The 20651-nt window shown below is 43.3% G+C and overlaps 2 protein-coding genes across 2 annotated transcripts in view; both read right to left on the bottom strand.

The window, feature by feature from the left end:
* ptprn2 (protein tyrosine phosphatase receptor type N2) overlaps positions 1 to 9006 on the bottom strand; it is a 125428-nt gene extending 116422 nt beyond the window's left edge. Inside the window, exon 1 of the mRNA XM_035142956.2 lies at positions 8622 to 9006. Within this exon, the coding sequence (XP_034998847.1) occupies positions 8622 to 8736 (115 nt within the window). The 5' untranslated portion in view covers positions 8737 to 9006. The remainder of the gene's footprint in view (positions 1 to 8621) is intronic.
* Positions 9007 to 9959: 953 nt separating this feature from the next.
* ncapg2 (non-SMC condensin II complex, subunit G2) lies at positions 9960 to 19650 on the bottom strand. Its single transcript, XM_035143239.2, has 27 exons — positions 19587 to 19650; positions 19294 to 19406; positions 18414 to 18596; positions 18043 to 18157; positions 17790 to 17947; positions 17493 to 17627; positions 17280 to 17374; positions 17044 to 17200; positions 16864 to 16956; positions 16660 to 16785; positions 16397 to 16576; positions 16001 to 16153; positions 15646 to 15868; positions 15423 to 15520; positions 14834 to 15007; positions 14675 to 14745; positions 14404 to 14557; positions 14096 to 14269; positions 13826 to 13942; positions 13297 to 13443; positions 12434 to 12533; positions 12068 to 12270; positions 11394 to 11528; positions 11122 to 11225; positions 10855 to 10955; positions 10640 to 10739; positions 9960 to 10522 (listed from the first exon to the last, which is right to left on the bottom strand). The coding sequence occupies exons 2-27, from the start codon at positions 19369 to 19371 to the stop codon at positions 10471 to 10473; spliced, it is 3426 nt and encodes a 1141-aa protein (XP_034999130.2). The 5' UTR covers positions 19372 to 19406; positions 19587 to 19650; the 3' UTR covers positions 9960 to 10470.
* Positions 19651 to 20651: the final 1001 nt, after the last annotated feature.

Here is a 20651-nt window from a genome sequence, read left to right as displayed (position 1 = left end):
AACAGTGCAGCTGCAGTAAAAGTGAATTGAAAAAGAGAGCGCGGCCGGAGCAGGGACAGCAGAGAGGAACATCACCTGCAAGCAAATCAGCATCGGCCTGACACCGTGTCCGCAGATCCAAACAGCTTGTGTCATTAAGGCGCGCTCCTGCTAAAATTAAACATGGCTCCGAGCTCTTCTCTGCTCCAGAAGGTCTGTTGTTGTCAGACGCTGCATGTCACATGTCAGCGACTCGGCGGCGGCTGCTTTATCATTAGCCTCAAATATTTCTCATACGTTCGCCCCCCCCACGCACTTTTCATCTGAACATGACAGGAAGCTGTTACAACAGATGTTTGAATAAGACTGTGGCACTTATGTTTCACGAGGAGACCTTTTTTTTTTCCTGGGATAATTCATGTGGGGAATGATTCATTTTCTCTACATTACTGTTGAGGCTTCTTTTTTATCATTATTTTCAGAAAAATTTCAATTTTGTGGCTTTTTGTCATTTGGGGTAATACACATATTCTCTTTCTTTCCAAGAGATGGAACGATTGATAACCAGGTTCATATTTGTCTTATAAATATGAAGATATATGGTCAGCAGCTGATTTTCTTAAGCTTAATTCATCTGAACGTCAAGATGGGAAATGGGGCAAAACAGATGGAAACAAACAAAAGAAAAACACAACCCACAAGATAAAATGGCAGCTCATCAGATTACCCAATAGGACACTGTGCTATTATATAATCATATCGTATCTAAATCCAATTTCTGTAGCTGCTAAAATGCTAAACCTTTCCTTTGAGGCAAAAGTAATTCATCAGAGAATTAGTCTGAAGTCACTTAACAACTGGGTGAATAATTAGCCGGAGCTCGAAGCAGGACGTGAGGGGGCCTTGAGGTCACTGTGATTGAAGAGGGGACCTGACGTGAAACCACCTGACACCCAGAGGAGTGTGACAAAAAACATTTTTTAACCGACTTTCCAGAGAATTCCTGGGCAGGCAGGTCACTCTCAGTCACTCAGCTGCCAGCCGCAGGCGACGGCCCAGACAACGGCCATGAATTAAAGATGGCAGCGTCACTGTGGCAACAGAGGACCCAGAAATAGGCCAGCTTGACCTTTTCACTGACCCGCGCTGAATGATTCAGACGTTTGATTTTCTCCCCTCTTCTGAGGTGTTATTGGCTGTTGAAGTGCAGAACCAGAGCGAGTCAAACAGCTAAGCTTCCTCTTTCCAACGTGCCGTGGAGCTCCGAGTGCACCAACACAGCCCGGCGCCCGAGGGACACCTCCAGTCCTCCAGATGAAGTAGGAGCTTGAACTCTTATGAGTCATTTGAACCTCATTTAAAGTGCAGGTTATCGCAGCACTGCAGGGTTTGGGCTCTACTTTCCTGCAGACGCGAAGCCAGCAGGCAAATGCAGGCGGAATAACATTCTTGATGTCATTTTTGCGACACCTGCAGATCGGAGCACCTTCTAGGTTGTGTTAATGCAGATAAAAGGTCCATGAGACTGTATCCACATGTTCACCTGCTCAGACAACTCGGTATTGCTGATGAGAAATAATATTTATGTAGCTTGAGGATAAATCTACAAATCTTTCCATAACACACATATGAGTGTATGTTTTTCAAGTGACTGAGTCTGTTCTGGATGAGAATCATAGTTGAGTCTTACCAATAACTTGATCCAGAGGGAAAATCTTCCCTTCAGCTGAAAACATCTCGATTCAAACACTAACTTGCACCATTTCAATCCTAATCATCCCTGCTTATTCCTATTCTACATGCAACAATTCACCAGTATGATATGAGCCCAGTGGTAGGACGATTATAATTCTTCATTTGATATTCGAAGTATTAGCAGTAGTCACACACAGGGGCTTTGCTCTAAGATAGGGAAACTGGGCCATGCCTGGGGCACTAAGCTGAGAGGGGCCCCCTAATAACAGCTGATTACTTTACTAAGAACCACCCACTTAAATTCTATGTTCCACTGTGCACAGGACACTGCAATAATGTTACTATTTTTTTTTTGTATGCACAGTATGCAACTTGTCTGTGATTCCAATACTAAAAGAAATGTTTAGAGATTCAAATTATGCGGTTTGCAATCTTGTGTTTTTTGGGGGTGGGGCGGGTTGATTAGATGAAGGGTTCCACAGGTCCCTTTTGCCCGGGGCCCCAGAAGTCCCTTGAAACGCTCCTGGTTACAGTGCCTGATGTTTGAAATTTTCCCTTTTGAACTTTTTGGCCACTTTCAGAAGCATCAGAATCGGTCGGGTTTAATTTGACCCATTGTTCATTTCAAAATAATGATTGGAACACGAGGCCATTGTGAGCTGTCTCCCAAAGTCATGATACAACAGCATAATCAAATAAAGGGGGGTGGGGCAGGGTGCATCCTCTTTACCACCAAATCAAACAAGTAGCTTTGGAATGATGCTGCAAACTCCCTGTTTCATTAGAGCTCCGTGTGCACTGCTGCAAACCAAATACACTTAACAGATGACAGCAGTCATTCCACTTAGTTACAAGAAATAGGATTCAGTGTCTCTCCTCTGCCGTGCATCTTGTTTTCCTGTTGCACTGAGAAAACGGTGCGGAGCCTTAATCAGCGTCATCCGACCACGGAGCCGACGCATTACTGCTTTAATCACAGCTGAGGTGGTAGAGATTAATTCCTGGTGCTGAACTCGCAGCCTTCACAATCCTCATCACGGCCTTATTGTCCTCATTATATTAAATCCTGCCTCGACAACACGGAGGTGACCCCGTGACTGATCCCTTTACCAACACTGTTTCATCTGGGCCAAAGGAAAACAGTTGTGAAAAGTCACAACTGAACCTTTCACTGCTCCTTTTACTACCAGAGGATGTTTTCACACACTGTCTCAGGGGCGTGAGGCTCAGGTATATGAGGAGGTGAGAAAGTACATGGAGCGGGGGGGGGTTAATGCACCATATTCTCACACTTGACTAGTCCCCGAGGAGTAAAAAGAAATCCAGTTGAAATGTAATTTAATTCTACTTCGAGAGTGTCAAAGAAGAGCGGTGCTCCTCGGGAAAAATGTGACGTAACCTCCCCTGCTTCCTCCTTGACCCCGAGCATCTTCCGGGTTCCACCTTGAAACCCACAATTCTGACTTCCTCCCGCTCACGAGCCGCTGACATTTGTCGGGGTAAAGACGCAGCAGCCGCGCAGCCGGCCTCTTTGCTCCCACTCCCTCGTCTCAACAACCACTCGAAGCCAACACACTCCTCCGAGCATCTGTCGAGTCACAAAGAAACGTCGCACTCTGTCTGTTAGCAGTGGCAGCCTCCCGAGCCGGGAACACACAGGCTGCTTGCTTTGTGCCGTGTTCCCTGAACAAACTGAGCTTATACACTTTTGCAGGCTGCAACTTTGAAATGAACCCAAAACTCCGAAATCCAGTTCCCCCCCCCCCCTGCCTCAAGCAATACTAAAACAGCAACACTTGAAAACTAGAAGATTCATGTGGAACCGAGCCCCTAAGAAACAAGGCAGTACCAACCCTACACTGTTTGCTAGAGAGAGACTCAGTGGGCATACAGCACACTCAGTAACAGACGATAATGTTAGATCAATTACGCTCGTACCGAATGCTGCAGCTGCTGAGATTATTAAACAGGCTTTGCAAATAACGCACCAAATGCTCATTTAGCCACCGTGCGCGGAGAGGTGGGTGGGTGGGTGGTGGGGGGGTGCTGCACGATAAAAAATATCATCCAATCAATTCTTCAGCATCTCACTGGAGTCAAACCCTTCAGTGGATTCCAGAAAAGACTTCACGTCCAAAGTGTCAATTAAGTCGGAGCCGGGCGCTGATGCAAGCGGCCTTCAGACTGACCCGTTACCGGTTCTGTCCAGATGAGTCAGACGTCCTGAGAGAGAAGAACACACTGCGACCTTTATTGAGGCCGTGGGATGTCATAGCAGGGTTCTATTAGTTTTGGCAGTCCTGATAGTTTGTACACTGCACTGTTACTTTTTTTATTTTACTGATATTTCTTTTATTTCATTCTTTATTTAACTTTCTTTCTAAATGCTTTTTTTTTGTTGTGTTCCCTTATGTTGCTTGTGCAATACGTCATGATGCCTGTCATGATGCAATGTGATATTTAAATAAACTTGCTTTGGCTTTAGAGGAGGATTCAGAAATGAAGTTTTTAATCATTCAAAATCATCCTGCTTCTATAACAGGAGGAATTCTAACTTGCCTTTGAATTTAATTATATTGACGAGGTGTCTGAATGGTCCTATTATGTGTATAACATCTTTATAGACAGCCTCTAAAGATGGACCGAGCGTCTCCACTTCCTACAGTTGTACAGAAATTAAGCTAAAATAACCAGAAGTTCAGAAGTGATCACACACACACACACTCAACCAATCATGAGTCGGTTTCAACTGTCAGTCAGGAAGTTTAAATCCATTTTATAGCAACAAGTATCTAATTAAGACCAAACTTCATCAGAAACATGAACACTTGACTTGAACAAACATTAGATAAGAACTTCCTAAAATGTCAGAAAACCATCTGAGAAATATCCGAACTAGACCGCCCCGATCCGAAGGCTCCTCCGAATGCGACCGACACAGATGTGACCTTCCACCCCCGAGCAACGGAGGCTCCACCGGGTGGATCCTTCCCAGCCCAACATATCCCATGATTCATTGGGCCTCAGTGACTAGCTGTTTTTCAAAGAGGTAAAGTGAGGTGAAAAAACGTCAGGAGAATATATTTTTAAATGTAAGGACTCAAACAAACAGCTAACGCTACACGTGCTAAAAATAACATGTTTTCAAGATTTGGAATGAACCGAACAACGTTTTCGTCATCAGCTTTGTTGCTAGGCGACGGCTGTAACGGCGGCAGAAGCTGGTGACGCAAAAGGAAGACCAGAACGTTGGAGGATGACGAACAAACCTCACAACACACATGATGAAAACGAACCCCCCTCCAGGGCCACATGTCTATTTTCACCTGGCCATAAACCAAACTCGTCATCCGCTCTGTTGTAAAATACGGCCGCACACGTTTCAATCCTCCCTGGTGATTTATGGCCACTGTGAGATGTTTGATATCACCACTCAGTCCTGATATCTATGGCGTGACAGAGGCAAAATAGATAGAGCTCAGCAGTCCATGAATCAAACACAACTTGTCTGGGTGTATTAGGCGATGGCTGCCGATAGCCAGCTGTAATGAAAAGACTCAGCCTGAGAGGACAAACGTCTACATGGACGGATGGAAGATAATACGCCGACCTGTCACAGAGTTCAATCCATCACTTCACACTGTAACGCTCATTAATCTGAGCATAAAAAAACGTTTCTGTAGAGTCGGTGAATCCAAAGCAAAGCATCACTAGCACCTTCTCATTTCCAAAGTCCGTCCATAGAAGGGCTTTGCTGAGTTATTTTATTTTCATTTCCATTCAGTCACATTTGAGGAACGTTAGGAACTCTGAGCTCAGTCTGATCTCAAGGTTCCTGCTGGATTTGTGAAAGCTGATATATGTTCTTTCATCAAATGCTAACAGCTTTTCATACCTTATGTTTGATTAAATTGATATTTCTCTTATTTCCTATTCTATAGTCGTCCCAGTGTCTGTTTAAAACGCTTGCAAATGTACACGTATATTGCAAATAGCTGCCAGTCTAGTTCCCAGACTTTGGTATTTTCAGCGGCTGTTATTGGGATTCAGGACACAACCGAACCTCTGCAAACAGAACAGAGACGCTGAACTGAATTTTAACATCACGGCTGATGGCAAAGTGCTGGTGTTAATGTGCAAGACACATTTCTCAAGATTTTCCATTACCGAGATTTAAAGACCTACGTTTATCTGAGTCTCTTTTTATTCTTGGTTTTCTTAAAACTGTCTTTTTTTCCCTTTTATAACTATTGTCTGTTAACTGCTTTTAACTGCTTTAAGTGCTGTGTAAATAAAGATTGGTATTATTATAGTATAACTAAAGAATTATACTGTTCCTAATCTACACACTAAAGCTCATCTATGATTGCTGCATTTCATTTAGAGAATAAGACACCGATCATTAATTTAATGACATATTTCTTTCTCATTTCTAAGCCAAGAAACACTGTCCAGTCCTCCAGGATTTACTCCATGATGTACACAACATGTGACTGGTAGCAGCGCCACCACCCTTTGGCCAATTCTGGAGCAGGCCTCTGAATTATGCCTCGTTTGAAGGTACTGGACTCGGGGCTGCAGGTTAGTGAGTCAGGAACACAGGAAAAGTACATTAACCCGTCCGTGGCCCCGTCCTGTTCTTTGAAAGACCAGATCTCTCTCTCTCTCTCTCTCTCTCTCTCTCTCTCTCTCTCTCTCTCTCTCTCTCTCTCTCTCAGAGGCTGCACAGACGTCATGACAGGATCAAGGTGACCACGCAGCATGTCTCAGTGTTTTACTGCTGTTTATGTCCCCGTGTAAATGATGTGAGGCAGATGGGACCTATACGATACAGCTCTACACAGAGTACAGGAGTGAAACTGAGACAAAATGGTTTTAAATTTTTAAGGCTGGCGACTGAATGTGAAACAGAACGTAGAGACTTGTAATTCCTTCATTTTACGTCTGTTCAAGGTGATAAACTCTGACTTTGGACCAAAGGGAAACACCAACGTGTTCTTTCACCTTTCTTGTCCAAGAGAAATATCAAATGTGAATGTATATTTATATGATATACACGTAAGTACATACACACATATTGTATACATGTGTGTGTGTATACGTATGTTTATTTCTAATAAACTCCTACAAATACATCTGTATACATGTACATAGAAAGAAATACACATTTATACATTCATACAATTACATACACACACAAATATAACAAACAGATACACACATGTAGTATTTATACTCTCTCTCACGCACATATATAATATATGCATACATATATGTGCAGAACTGCATCGCTCCTGCAGCCCACCTTGATCCAAAGCTTCCCAGTGACACAGCGTAATCCGCAGTGGGACTCATTAAAAACAATCATCATCTCTAACTCGCAGCCCCACTCTGACAATGGAGACCTCCTCCACACACAGAGAGAAACATACTGAGAATTCAATGGGAAAAACATGCACTTGGGGAATAAGCACTGCCTCATTCACAAGTATTTGAACATAGATTTGAAAAACTTGCAGGGAGAAAAAAAAACTCCCCGTGAAGAATACGACAGCTTCTGGGTTTAATAATCATATGTTTCCAACCCAACAGTGCACTGGGGGCAAAGATTGTATTTATAGACGTTTTTCACAGCCGACATTTTAACTTGTTACAGCAGGAAAAAGCACAAGAGAACTACATTAAACATGACGGCTGGGTGATCTAGTTTCAGGGTCTTGGTGTGTTGTGTACGCAGACTCACTGTCGTTCCTCGCTGGGAGAATTTGATGGAAACGCAGCCGTCGTTAACACAATTTGTGTCTGCGGTGAAAACAGATCTGAGAATATGATAAAATAAGGAATTCTGGGCTGGATGGCGTATACGTGTGTGAGTGTGTGTGTGTGTGTGTGTGTATTACGTGTGATGCAAAAAGAGGACGGCCACCCTCTTGTTCTAAATATAAAGATTATGATGCAGCTCGGCGCCTGTGTGAATCACCACAGAGCTGGAGTGCCAGCCTGGGACCCATATCCGCCAGTCGCTCAATATAAAGTTTCTACCGTCATGTGTTCTGACTGCTGATCAGGGATCAGTGAGTGTGATAAGAAGTGCAAATTGGAGACGCTAAGTGGAGAGATTCAGGATTTCCTTTAAACTCGATGTGTTGGATAACAAACAGACACAATTATCTCGATGGCTGCTCGAGGATGTCATGGTTTGGACATGTGCCATACTTTTCTGTTTCTCCCCCGCCCCCTTCAAATAACAGTGTAGTGTCTGAGGCAGGAGCTGGAAGAACAAATGAAGGGTAATGAAAATACAAGCCGGGGCCAAGTCTGAGAATGAATCAGGGCCGAGTGAAAGATGCCCTTTTTTCCAAAAGGAGGCCAAGGATGGTATTAAATATTTAAGTGGATTTAAAAATTGCAAAGCTCCTTAAGGTAAGTGAGGAGGCATTCTATGTGAAACCCACTTAAGTGATGTGAAATTAAATGCATTATTATAGCAGCAAGAGTCATCATTGGATGCAGCATTTGGAGCTTGTACATGTGTGATGTATAGATGTGTGTTTGTTTTGATTGACACTGGTAAAGTGTCAGGAAGGGTGGGCGTGGCTCGGGCAGGTTTGCGTCAGGGAATCAAACCTTGAACCAACAACAAGCAGCCGAGCTTAAAGGACGATGGTCACGATCCAGGTGAAACGTCTCAGGAAGCACGTTGTGCACCGGGGCCCTCACACATTATGTAACTTTTCCTGTTGGATCGCAGCGGAAATACAAGTTGTTGTTTTTTTACCGAATGCAAATCGAAGGTGATGCGTAAAATTGGGGACATTTTCTGAACTTATAAGCAAAGAGAGTTCGACCCCCAGAGACGTGCAGGTGAACTGCGCCCGGTGGACAATCGGCACAAAAGGGGTGAAACACTTAGAATATATAAAGAAAGGAAGTGGACAGATTCTCACCAAATTTCCTGTCCCCGAGGGCAGGTGAGGAGCACAGGATGACGGCCAACGCGGCGATGAGGACGGGACAGCGCAGCGACTCCATACTGCTCCTGCAAATACAAACACTACTCATCCATCGCACACCTCCGCTACAGCGACATGTTTCTGACCGCCGACCCGGGTGCGAGCTGCTGGCTGCTGGCGGGGGAAACAGGATCTCAAAGCGGCATGATCGAGGAGGAGGAGGAGGAGGAAGAGGAAGAGGAAGCCGGAGGATGGAGAGTCGCTCAGTGGTAACACAACACAGGCGTTGGTTCAGCACCACAAACAGAAAGCAGCTCCACGGAGGAGCCCCTCCTAAGTGTCTGACGTCAAACACGCATGGTGAGGAGGGAGGATGCGCGCGCGGACGCACGGATGGATGGATGGATGGATGGAGGGATGGATGGAAGAGGGAGGGAGGGAGGGATGAGGAGAAGGAGAAAGATGAGACAGGAGTGCTGAATGATTACAGCCCGGAAGCCATGCGAGGCAACACATGAAGAAACCGAGAGGAAATATAAATAAATAAATAAGAGGAAGTTGATGATTGATTCATCTTATTAACTTGACTGGAGGAATAAATGTGCTGCTCCAGATTTAGATTTATGACGACACGACACAACATTACTGGAAAGCTATAGAAAAATAAAATCCACCACAGATTTTATTATAATTGCAAAATCTTATTATAATAGATATTGTAAGAAGCAAGTCCTGGAAATATCTACATGAAAATCATACTGGTATTTCTTTTGAATATAGGACAAGATGGTGAATGTCCCTTGTATGTTTGAAGGTCTTCTGCACATTTAAGTTATCAGCTAACAGTAGATGATGGGACATAACCTCAGTTGTGCACCTTAGCATCATCAAGTGTAATAAACGATACAGGCCGAATTTGAGGGTAAAGGTAAAGATTAGTTTTTGCTTTTCACCCCCTTCCACTCACTGTAATATCCCTATCATGTAATGTTATGCTGTGACACAAATAACCACAGCATACACTGATAATAAAAACACAAAGGGCTGCAAAGCTGGAAAATCAACATGAAAACTGAAGGAGAAAACACATTGATACACAGAGATAGGAAGTAACTAAATACATTTACAGCAGCACTAAAATATCTTTTTTAATATCTTTTCACAGATGAAGAGTAAAAGCATGTGGATTTGTGAAATGGCGTCATTGCCCTTTAACAGTGCAGAGACGTGAGGGGGTGATTTATAGCTCGTTTGTTCTGGGTTATTATTACTTTGCAAAGTGCAGAACAGGCAAGAAGAACATCTGAGAAACAAATACACATCAGGTCTGTGTGGATTGATACAGTCGGCTTTATTCTGAAAACACACTACAGCCTACGACGCAAACAGACCAACACACATACATTTATATACACACACAGATACAGATGCATGCAAAATATATATGTATTTCATATGAAATTTTGTTTAAAAAATGTAAGTGGAGCACAGAGCGGTGCAGAGGGAACACTGTAAAAGAGAATACCTCTCAATAAACCTAAGTTTGTGGTTTGGAGCTTTGAGATTTCAGTGATGTGTGTATCGGGAAATAAATAAACACGGAGCTGTGGACAAATACGGCGACAGACCTGCATTTTTTCCTCAGGATTTAGATTTCAATCTACTCCATATTTTCATAAAATCCAGGTCAGTGAATTTGAAATTGTGCTTCGTGTGATTTTAGTCTGTCAGCAACAATAAGTCCGTTATGCTAATAGAAAAGCAGGTGTTATACTTCCCTCCTCTGCTTGATAAAATACAAGTGTATCATATACAAAATAGGACCTTTGTTTAATGAGGGGACTTATAAATCGAGAATTTCATTTAGGGTCTTCACAGAAGATTCAAAAATAATCCTGTTGGGGAAAAATATAGAAAGTTCAGTTGGTTATTACAGCTCAAACAAAGAAAAGATAATGAACAGTTTACCAACATCTTATGTAAAGAGAACATGATGATGTCCCTCCACTCACCTCTGGATGTCTTCGCTGTCTGAAGATGTGACTGCGTGTTTGTGAAGCTGCTGCTGGACAGATGTGGCTGCGCTCTTCAGGCCCGCTTTACTCTGTCCCGCTGCAGAACAAAAAAAAGGCTCACACACTGTATTCATCTTTAAGAGCAGAGAGAAGAACACTTGATAACACGTCATAAATAATAAAGACTTCACCCTCTCATGGTGAATACTCACTGTGTTTGATGACGGACAAGACGTGCAGGACGGCAGCCAGTTCATACAAATTACTGATGGCCTCAGACTCCAGAGATGAGCTGACCTCCGTCAAAAACACCCTGAAACAAGCCCACATCAAGAAATAATGCTTGAGAGCAACAGTGGATGTGTTAAACAGAAGAATAAGGTTAAACTGTCGAAAAGATCAGACAAGATGAGGTTACGTGCCCTCGGGTGCGTTAGGTTTTCTGTCCGTGTTAGAGAAAAGGGGCTGAGGATGTTTACCTGCTAACAGGCGACGACTTGAGGATGACAGACAGCAAGATGCTGGACAGAGGAGGCATGTCCTCCACTGACTCTGGGGTGATCACCTCTTCAGGATGTGTGATCTTCAAAACATACGAGCACAGCAGCTGACAACACACACTAAATATTTCAGTCCGCTCAAATCATTCCCTTATTTAAACTGCTATGGAATACACACAGAGAGTTCAACCCTTTTCAGTGAGATGTTGGTACAAGCAACAGCGTTGATTCATTGCCGTGCCAGCTCATACCTTCTGGATCAAATGTCTCATCTCCACAATGATGACAGCAAACACCGTAGAAAAGACCCCGCTGAGAGGAGCTGTGTCCCAGGTCTGAGCCACCTGGAGGAAATCTGTCAGACCAGGGACAGCTGACTGACACAGCTACAGACAGGACAGAGAGACACAGGGAAGCACATGAATTGTCAGAATCGGGTCCAGTTAAATAGAAACGCTGAACTGTAGACCAGTTAAAAAGACTTAGACGTCATTTCAAACCAGCGTTTATCTCCAATATTCAGCCAAGAAAGTTTTAAAATATGAAGAATTCTAAACAGAGTTTGGTGGATTTGTTACAGCAGCAGCTCAGGAAGCCGGGGATCATGGGTAATATCCACCGTTCAGCTGTGTTCAGTGAGAGGGACTTCGCAGTCAACACATTGACAGACTTAGTTTTTTCTCGACATGAAAACCACTTAATCACTCGGATACAGAGCTCAACAGAATTAACCTCCTGCAAAGACTGACGCTCAGTAATCAAGAGCCATTTTCACAGCGACGGCAGATGTACTTTAAACAAACCAAATGTTCCTGTTGTATTTTCAACTGCTATGAAAACAGCAAGTGATTAGGTAAGAAATAAGCCATGTTTATGTAAATATAAAGTACACCAGATAAATACAAAAATGGAAAAATCAGGGTACCTGTTTCCCCTCTTCCGGTTCCTTCCTCAGTCGGCGAGCTAAGAGCTCTATGACCTTCTGGAAGATGTTGGCCACCACACCCAGAATGACAGTGGTTGGATCCTCCTGGTTTTCCTGATCCTGTTTGTTGTCGTCAGGCACATAACTGGCTGCCACCTCCTTCAAAATTGGCAACACAGCAGGAATACAGAGGAATCCGGCCTCTGAAAACACAAAGGAAAACACAGATGATTATTCAGGTTAAGAAACATGAAAATATGTCAGAATCCAGATCTTTTGCCCCCTAACCTACAACTGTTTTCTATAAAATGCAGCTCACAGAACCTCTTGCTTTGTTCATCACTTCAGATATTTTGAAACACTCACCTGAGACAAGGACGAGCGAGCAGAGGTGGAGGATTTGACCCTTGAACTCTTCGTCGCCCAAACCCACAAGCAAAACATCTCGGCACACTGTCAGGAAGCTCTGGAAAAACACATCAGCATCATGATGAAGAAAAACGTTTCACACTCGAAAAAGGGACGACACAGAGTATAAGAGGAACATTTCAGAAACTGGTGGCCTGAAGAAGCTTCCAACGTTTCCCAAACACTAAATGAATATAAATGACACTGAAAACCACATTCACAGGGTGAGTTTCAATATCTGATTGCTGCAGCCTTTAGTGACAGGCTGAGAATAATGGCACAAATAAGGAAATACACACATTTCCACTATGGCAGTATGAGCAGGAGATTTGTACAGTGCAGTGTGTGTGTGGACTGGAGCAGAACAATCTACGAGCAGCCCTGAATTTTACCGAGCAGAACTGAAAGTCCTGGGAGTAGAAGGTTTAATGTTCTGGATAACGACGACTCTTCCTCTATAGCATCAGCACGGGCTGAGAATCAGGCAGTAAAGGGATAAAACAAATATAGAAACTAACAACCCATGAATAAGGAGATGTGATTTAATTTAATTTCAAGCCTGGATTTGTCCGCACAGAAAGGATTTTTGCTGATTGATTTTAAGATGTGAATAGATGATCTTACTGCAGAAATAATTCAGGAAGTATCAGTATCGTGTTTTAGTATCAACAGGCACCAGAAAGATTCAAAAACATCTGATGCAGAAAGGTCTGATCGCGTAGTGAAAGACATACAATCATCAAGTTGCTGAGTATTGAGGACGTGAGTATGTAAGTTTGGCTTTTCAAAGCTTCGTGTTCAAAAGAGTCACAGTAGCTCACCTCAGTTATCTGTGCGGCGAGCGGCTGCGACTTCTCTGAATCCTCCTCGTCATTGTTGGTACTGTTAGCGAGGAAGGGTAACACCCTTTCTGCAACCCAAGCTGCCGTGTGCTGCAGGGAGAGCAGGTAGTCACGACCCTTCGAGGCCTAAAGAAGAAGCAACGGTTCAATTCTCTTTTTTCTTTAACTTCCTTTTATAAAATCAAGACAGGAATCCAACATTTTCTATACTGATTTCAGCAACTCAGTTCAGGGTATCTGCCATTACCAGTGGAATAACAAGTATCTCTTATTCATAAATGTAAAACCCATATACCATGCAACTCATTTTTATTAAAGTAACATAAGGCCATGGACTAGCACTGAGAACCTGAATCAACAGCTCAAAACATCCCAAAGGGAAACTACCTCAAAAACTTGAATCATCCAGGAAAGAAAAGTTCAGTTTTTCCACTGGACCTGCACCTGGTATATAAACTAAAAAGTGCAATGAGGGTAAAACATAATGTATGTTAATTAAAACGCTCACATCATGTTGCAGATGTGCACCGAGGCGGCCTTGGAGCAGGAAGGCTTTCAGTGCAGTCTCCAAACTGGGCTTTGGTTGATCGTCTGCAGTGGAGCTGAGGTGAGTGTGCAGCACCGACTGTGGAGAACAACACTGAATCATATATCTGAGGAAACACTTCATACAACAGCATGGGTGGATGGATGTTACTATTGCAGGATTATATGGACTAAAAAGGTAACTGTTTCAGTTCTGGTCAGATTTAATAATAGTGAATGATATCCAACATACCTTCCAGTTACCCAGAACTGTGAGGAGCTGATTCAGTGGTTTCTGACCCAGCCTCATGACTTCCTGTCGCGTGGAGGTGTGGCTGAACAGGTACTCCAGGTAAACCAGGGCCAGGTCGGGTTTGGCCTCCACCGTCTCCTGGATACGCACCTTTCGACTGGCGTTAGCTTTTTCCTGAAGGTGATAGGAATATAACTGTCAAACCTCTTTTCATTCAAATCTGAGCTAAAAAAAACATATTGAGCATATAACACATATTTTGCCCTTCTTGTCTGTTTCCAGCTCTTTTACATGTTGTGCTTACTTACCCTTTGCTTGGGCAGAGCTTCAGTGAGCCATTCAGTGACGAGCTCGAGGATGTCAGCGGTCTGACCCCAGCTGCACATGCAGTCTAACAGCTGGCTGTACTGTGCTGGCACAGCTCCTGGTTCCAACCTCTTCAGCCTGGACAAAACGCTACAGCTGGGAGGGACAATGCAAAGTGAGGGCGACAGGTTAGTCAGTAAAATAAAAAAGTAAAATGGGTTTTAAACGTCACATAAAGTGTAAAATGAGACATAAAAGTGTTTTACTGCTCACCTGAATGTTGGAACTGCAGCTGGGGGCATAAACGAGGCCAGTTGTACGAGAGGAACGGTGCAACGCTCATCCTGAGAAAGAAAAATAAAGTCTCACTCTCATACTTATTCTTATCTGGTAGGAAAATGTGAATGATACAAACTCTACAGCCGATTGTACCTCAAAGGTCTGGAAATATTTGGACATGACATTTCCAAACTTGGCAAACGTGTACTTCTGGGCCTCTTTGTTTAGTTTCAGGGCCTTCTCGACACTTCTCCACAGGATGACCACGACCTCCAGCAGACCCGACACAACAGCCATGTCCTTCCCCAACACTACAGGTGCAGCCTCCTGGGATCAAAATCTAGACTTGATCTCCATGATCTCAAAGTATACACTCAGTTTGCTTTCACATACTAAGTCATTAAGGATTAGAGACTAACAACTATCAATTTCTTTTGCATTATTTATCAAATAAAAAAAAAACTGACATTTGCAGGACTAAACTCCTCAAATGTGAGGATGTTCTCTTTTTGATACAAGTGTTAATTGGACATATTTGGGTCTTGGCGTGTTGGGTGGATTAAATAAAACTAATTTGAGGATTGACTGAGAAAATAATGTGCAAATTAATGACCTGTTAAAATTGTTAGTTGAATCCCTACATGAAACTACAGTAAAACTACACAACTGCTCTAAACACCAAGTTTAGTTTGTGGGGCTGAAGTCATTTCTTTTTTTCTCTGTTACAATCAGCTTCTCTTACTGCGCTGTTCTCCTTGATACTGTCGTCAATCTCAGTCATGTCAAAGTCAGACTGGATACAGCTGTTCAGCACACGGCGAATGGCCAACATCATCTTGACTGGAGAAGAAGAAGAGCAAAGGTGTTTAAATTATAGACGAGGGCTAGAAATCACATTGGAAAAAACTGTATTCTGTATGTGCAAAATAAAATCTGTATCTCATTGACCTACACACAGCACTTACTTATGTTAGTTGGGGCAGTGTGTCTGTAAGCGTGCTGGTAGAACCTCCTGGCAGCCATGGGGTTCATCTGGATGAGGGTGACGCACCGACAGCACCACTCCCTCTCCGTCTCGTTGACGGGGAAGAAGGACTTAAAGAGCAGATCGACGATACGCTTGGAGACCGACTGAGAATCGATGGCCAGACGGGCCAGCAGGTGGTCCATGTTGCTCACGTCCCAGAACTGGAGAGTGAGAGACAAACAGCTTATGAGCGTTATGAGCAGAAAAGAACAGAAATGCAGGTTTCATTTCACAGTGAAAGAACAATAGTGGCTTCCTCCATTAAGCAAAAACAAACCCAACACATGCCGTACCTTGGCCGCTCGTACTGCCTTGACCTTGAGCAGCATGTCAAGGAAAGCGGTGCGGACTTTCTCCGAGCTGTCGTGAAGGCTGTACTTGAGAGTGGGCAGGAGTTTTTCCAGCAGTGGATGGCTGAGACCGTTGTCCAGGACGATGGTGAGACACTTGGGGAAGCATCGCACAAACCACAAGCAATTCAATATCCAGTTTACTGCCAATAACACCAGCCGTGCAATAACAAATCAAAAACAATAATCTCTTTTAATTTGGCCTCAGAAAACATTTGGACAAGAACAGTTAGTTGGTTAAAAATGTCCTCATCTTAGATCTTGGATAGGATTTCATCGTCACAGTTAACTTGAGGAGAACATGTGACTTAATTTTCCCATAAATACTGTAATTCCTACCTTGAAGACTGAACAACGGACATCGGGGGAACTGGCGTCAGCTGACATCTCGTTCACCAGCTTCTTTAGGAAGTCTGTGATAATCGTGGGAGGGAGAACCTCCCAGCACTTAGCCAGGATCTTACAGACTCCCAGGGTGGCATTTGAGCGCACGGCGGGGTGAGGGTCTTCGAGGAGGGCCTGAGGACGATTGACAGCAGCTGGAGGTTTTATTTTCTCCACATCATGACAAAAAATTGTAAAATTGTGAAAATAGTTCTCACCATTATTGTGTCCAGCTGCCTTTGAATGGTGTCATCTATATGCTCATGGGTCCGATCGGGGTTGTGCACTGGGAAGGCCTCAGTGAAAAGCAAGGTGGCATTTGCACGTACCTCAAAGTTCGGAGCCTGAACAAATGAAACAGAAACATGTTAGACGGGAATAAAATAAATGGCACAAATGCATTTGAAAGTCTGCGTGCGTACATTTAAAGCTTTCCAGAGAATAGGCTTGTAGAGATTATGGAGCATTACGTCCACTTTGTTGCAGCCTTTCCTTGTGTGGAAATAGCTCACAATCTGCAAACAAGAGCAGGGAGAGCAGAGATTAGACGGTGCACATCATGGCAACACCAGAAAAATAATACAGCTGGGAGACAAATGTACCTGTCGGACTTTGCCATGGACAGGAGAGGCTCTGTGCAGGAGGATGGCACACTGCATGAAATCCTGAATGCACAAGATCTCAATCTGCTCCAAGAAGTCGCCACTAGCCTTCTTCCATGCTCTGAAGTAGATCTCCGTGATGTGAGTCGTTACGGTTCTGAACAAAACAAGTTAATGGTCGAGTGAGATGAAGGGAAAATTAGCGTCTGTCAAGCGGAGTTAAGTCGGCTTCTTACTTGTTATAAAACTCCAGCTGGTTTTTGATGGTGCCATGAATAACCCAGATGAAGTTGATGTTCCAGCTGAAAAGAAACACCAGGAACCGCTTCCCCTGTGACAACATACACATCATCAGGTTGACAGCTCATAGAAAAACCTCCAACAATAAGAAGGAAAACAAAACGAGTCACACAAACACACACACGATGGCTAAATTTCGCTCTACTCACGTCGTCATTTCTCATGTAAATAGGACGGTGAAAGCACTGAAGCAACAAGTCAACGATTTGCTTGTTGTCTTCTGATGTGTAGTCCAGACTCAGAAGCACATCGTGGAGACTCCAGAGTCTTTGGATCTCAATGACCTGACAACAGATGCAAGATGGGAAAGTGTTATACGAGAAGGATGTCAGGCCCAAAATCGAACTAAAGTGCTTTTAGTGCTGAACAGATGCTTGTGGCAGGATGGTGAGGCCATATTGCTCGATCAGAAAACAGAGCATAAAGATGAAAAGTCACACACTGACCGGTTTCTTCAAAATGAAACTTTTCTGCAGAGAGATGAGAAAAGCGGTGCGGCCAAACTGTTCTCTCTTTTTCAGCCCCTTCTTCCACCAAGCCTCGCAAAAGGTGTGGATATGGAGCTGCAAAGGAGCCTCGGAGATGGGCAGGGATGCCAGAACAGCTGGGGGGGGGGACACAGAGAGAGATCAGAAACAGAAAATAGCTGTTGTTTTGAAATGAAGAGCAGCGGGAGTGAAAATTGGCAAAAACACCCACTGTGAAGTTTGTGAGCCACTTTCAGAAGGGCCCGGTAGGTGTCACCGTCTTGTAAAACCTTTAGAGAAGCTGAAGCCACCAGAGCGACGCCATCCACAACAGCCATGACGTGTTTCTGAAGGAAGAGAAAACAGAGAGATGTTCAGTAGATTTCATATGCAAACAATACTGTGCAACTGGTGGGAGCAACATGTTCGTACACGCCAAATCCCATGGCTTAAAATTCACAAAGAAATCTAAAATCAATGGTTCTTTGCACAGTCCTGCTCTATATATATATGACAAAAATAAATATGGCAACAAAAGAAACCGAAGAGATAAGATGGTAAAGCTTGTTCTACAACTGATTATAATCTAACTGGTGAACTCACAGGGTCTACGGCTGACTCCACTTCTCCTCCACCCTCCTCCCTGCCCTCCTCCCAGCGCTCGGGAGGTAACTCCTGCAGGAAGCGTTGAAGGAGCGAATCCAGTCTTCCCCACAGAGCCTCCCTCTGGTCCCTGGACATCTCCTGCACCACCTCCTCCACATCGAAGGGCTCCGCTTTGTCCTTCTGCTCAACGACACAGACAGGAGGAGGGCAAAAACATTTGTATTATCATTATATATTCATTACATTAACTAACCCTATTTACAAATATATGTATATATATAATTTTCATCTGCAGTTCCAGGCAAAACATTTTTTAAATTTAGACAATTAACCGGAGACAGAGAAGGGAATACGATTAACAATAACAAGACAATTTCAGATGATGACATATTTGAGTATTCAGTAAATATTGTTTTACAGAAGTGGAAAAATGAGTTGAAAGTTGTGATGTTCCCTAATTCCATGGGTTCAGTGTTGCAGGTACAGTATGTGCTGCTCGAGAGGAAAAGGCAGATTGTGAAGAAATACGTATACATAAATACTTCTACTAAATGTACACTCATCCTGTACCTACATTTCTATACTAACAAAACTAGACAAATAGTGAGAGGCGTATATCATCATGTACACATTGTTTTCATTTGATTTCTTACTTGTGATCTATAATCTCATGTCTCTGATACCTGCTGCTCTAACAAGCCAGTTTCCATCAGTGAAGTTATATATTAAACCTGCTTTTAAGTGAAACTGCATCATCCAGGACCTACAGCTGTGAGTAGTATCACATGAACACATCTACTCCCCATCTTCTCACCTCCCTGAGCTGCTTCAGGACCTTTCTTCGTGTGTTAAACTCACTTTATACAAACGTACTCACGTGTAACTGGATGAACTGAAGGAACCGCTCCACGCTCTCCTCACGCGCAGCCTCTAGAAACGCGTCTCTCTTGGACATGATTCCAGTTCCCGAGGTGAAGCTTTCCAGAGAATCTGCGACGGAGAGAAACAAAAGTCTCGTTAACTTTTAAAACAACTGTCAAGTGACTTCAACGGACCAAAACAAACGTGGCAGCCGCGGAGTTTAAAGTGTTACTAGTGAAGGTTAGCAGCCATTTTGTGTCTCAAGATCATAACTGGATTAAAATGTATAAGAATAATTTCTTTATTTACCTTTTATCGATGATTTCCGGACACACGACCATAGCAACACTGAACCCCGCGCAAATTCAGAATACGTCGGACTGTGCGCGTCACGACGTCGTGCGTGCTTATTGACGTAGACGCGTAGCTGCACTTTGCCTCTTCTGCCGCTTGATGGCGACAAATCCCCGCGTGTGTTTTTGTGTGTGTTGTTGTTGCGTTTATCTGCCAAACTGCGTGATTCTGAGAGTCCATGATGGCCTTTTAGTAGAGCACGTGATTTTATTTATTCTGTACCAAACCTCTGCTATCGACCAGAGTCCAGTGCCCAGGGGGAATTATTCTGCAAGGTCCAATTTGTAGTTGTATGCCTCGTCCAAGGGGATTTTAAACACCAAACATGCACTGGTGCAAGTGACTCACATGTTAATTTGTTTTTTTTAAGTGGAAATAAGTTCATATGACCCCTGCAGCAAACATGCATTAAAAATATTCTTCTAATTTCAATGCATCGGAAACTGTGACATGCACTTTTGGTTGTGTGGCAGCCAATGGCACCAAAAGGATGGATTCCACTACATATCTGCAAAGTCATTTAAGTTCAGTCTATTGAGAACCTGATGGTGAAAAGAGGATCCAAATCAGGCCTTAAATAAAATAAACTCCACTATGAACCACTTCAGGAAGCAGCAAGCCGAAGCTTTTGGTCTGGCCACAGCGGTCCCTTGACACAAACATCACTGACAGTCTGTGGGTAGATCTTAAATATGGTGTGTGTGTGTGCAAGACAGCCCTGGCATCAGTGATCTGCAGGACAAGTGGGGGGGGAAGTAAAAACCTGCACTTGTGTCACAATAAGCGTACAGTTTATTAAATTCTGTTTTTAAGTTAAATTAGTAAAAAAATAACATTGAATTAACATCTGTTAGGTTTATCTGTTCACTGTTTATCTGTTTACTTCTTTTCACTCTCAAAAATCAATAAAATAGGTTATTTCACCAGAGGGACCCAAACTTCATTAAAGATCTAAAATGTTATTAACATCTCATGTGGAAATATTTCATTACACAACACACGTAAAAACAGGGGAGACGG

The sequence above is a fragment of the Hippoglossus stenolepis genome, chromosome 19 (assembly GCF_022539355.2).
Source record: "Hippoglossus stenolepis isolate QCI-W04-F060 chromosome 19, HSTE1.2, whole genome shotgun sequence".
NCBI lineage: Eukaryota > Metazoa > Chordata > Actinopteri > Pleuronectiformes > Pleuronectidae > Hippoglossus > Hippoglossus stenolepis.
Note: the sequence above shows the minus strand (reverse complement) of the source record. Positions and strands in the feature narration are given on the sequence as shown.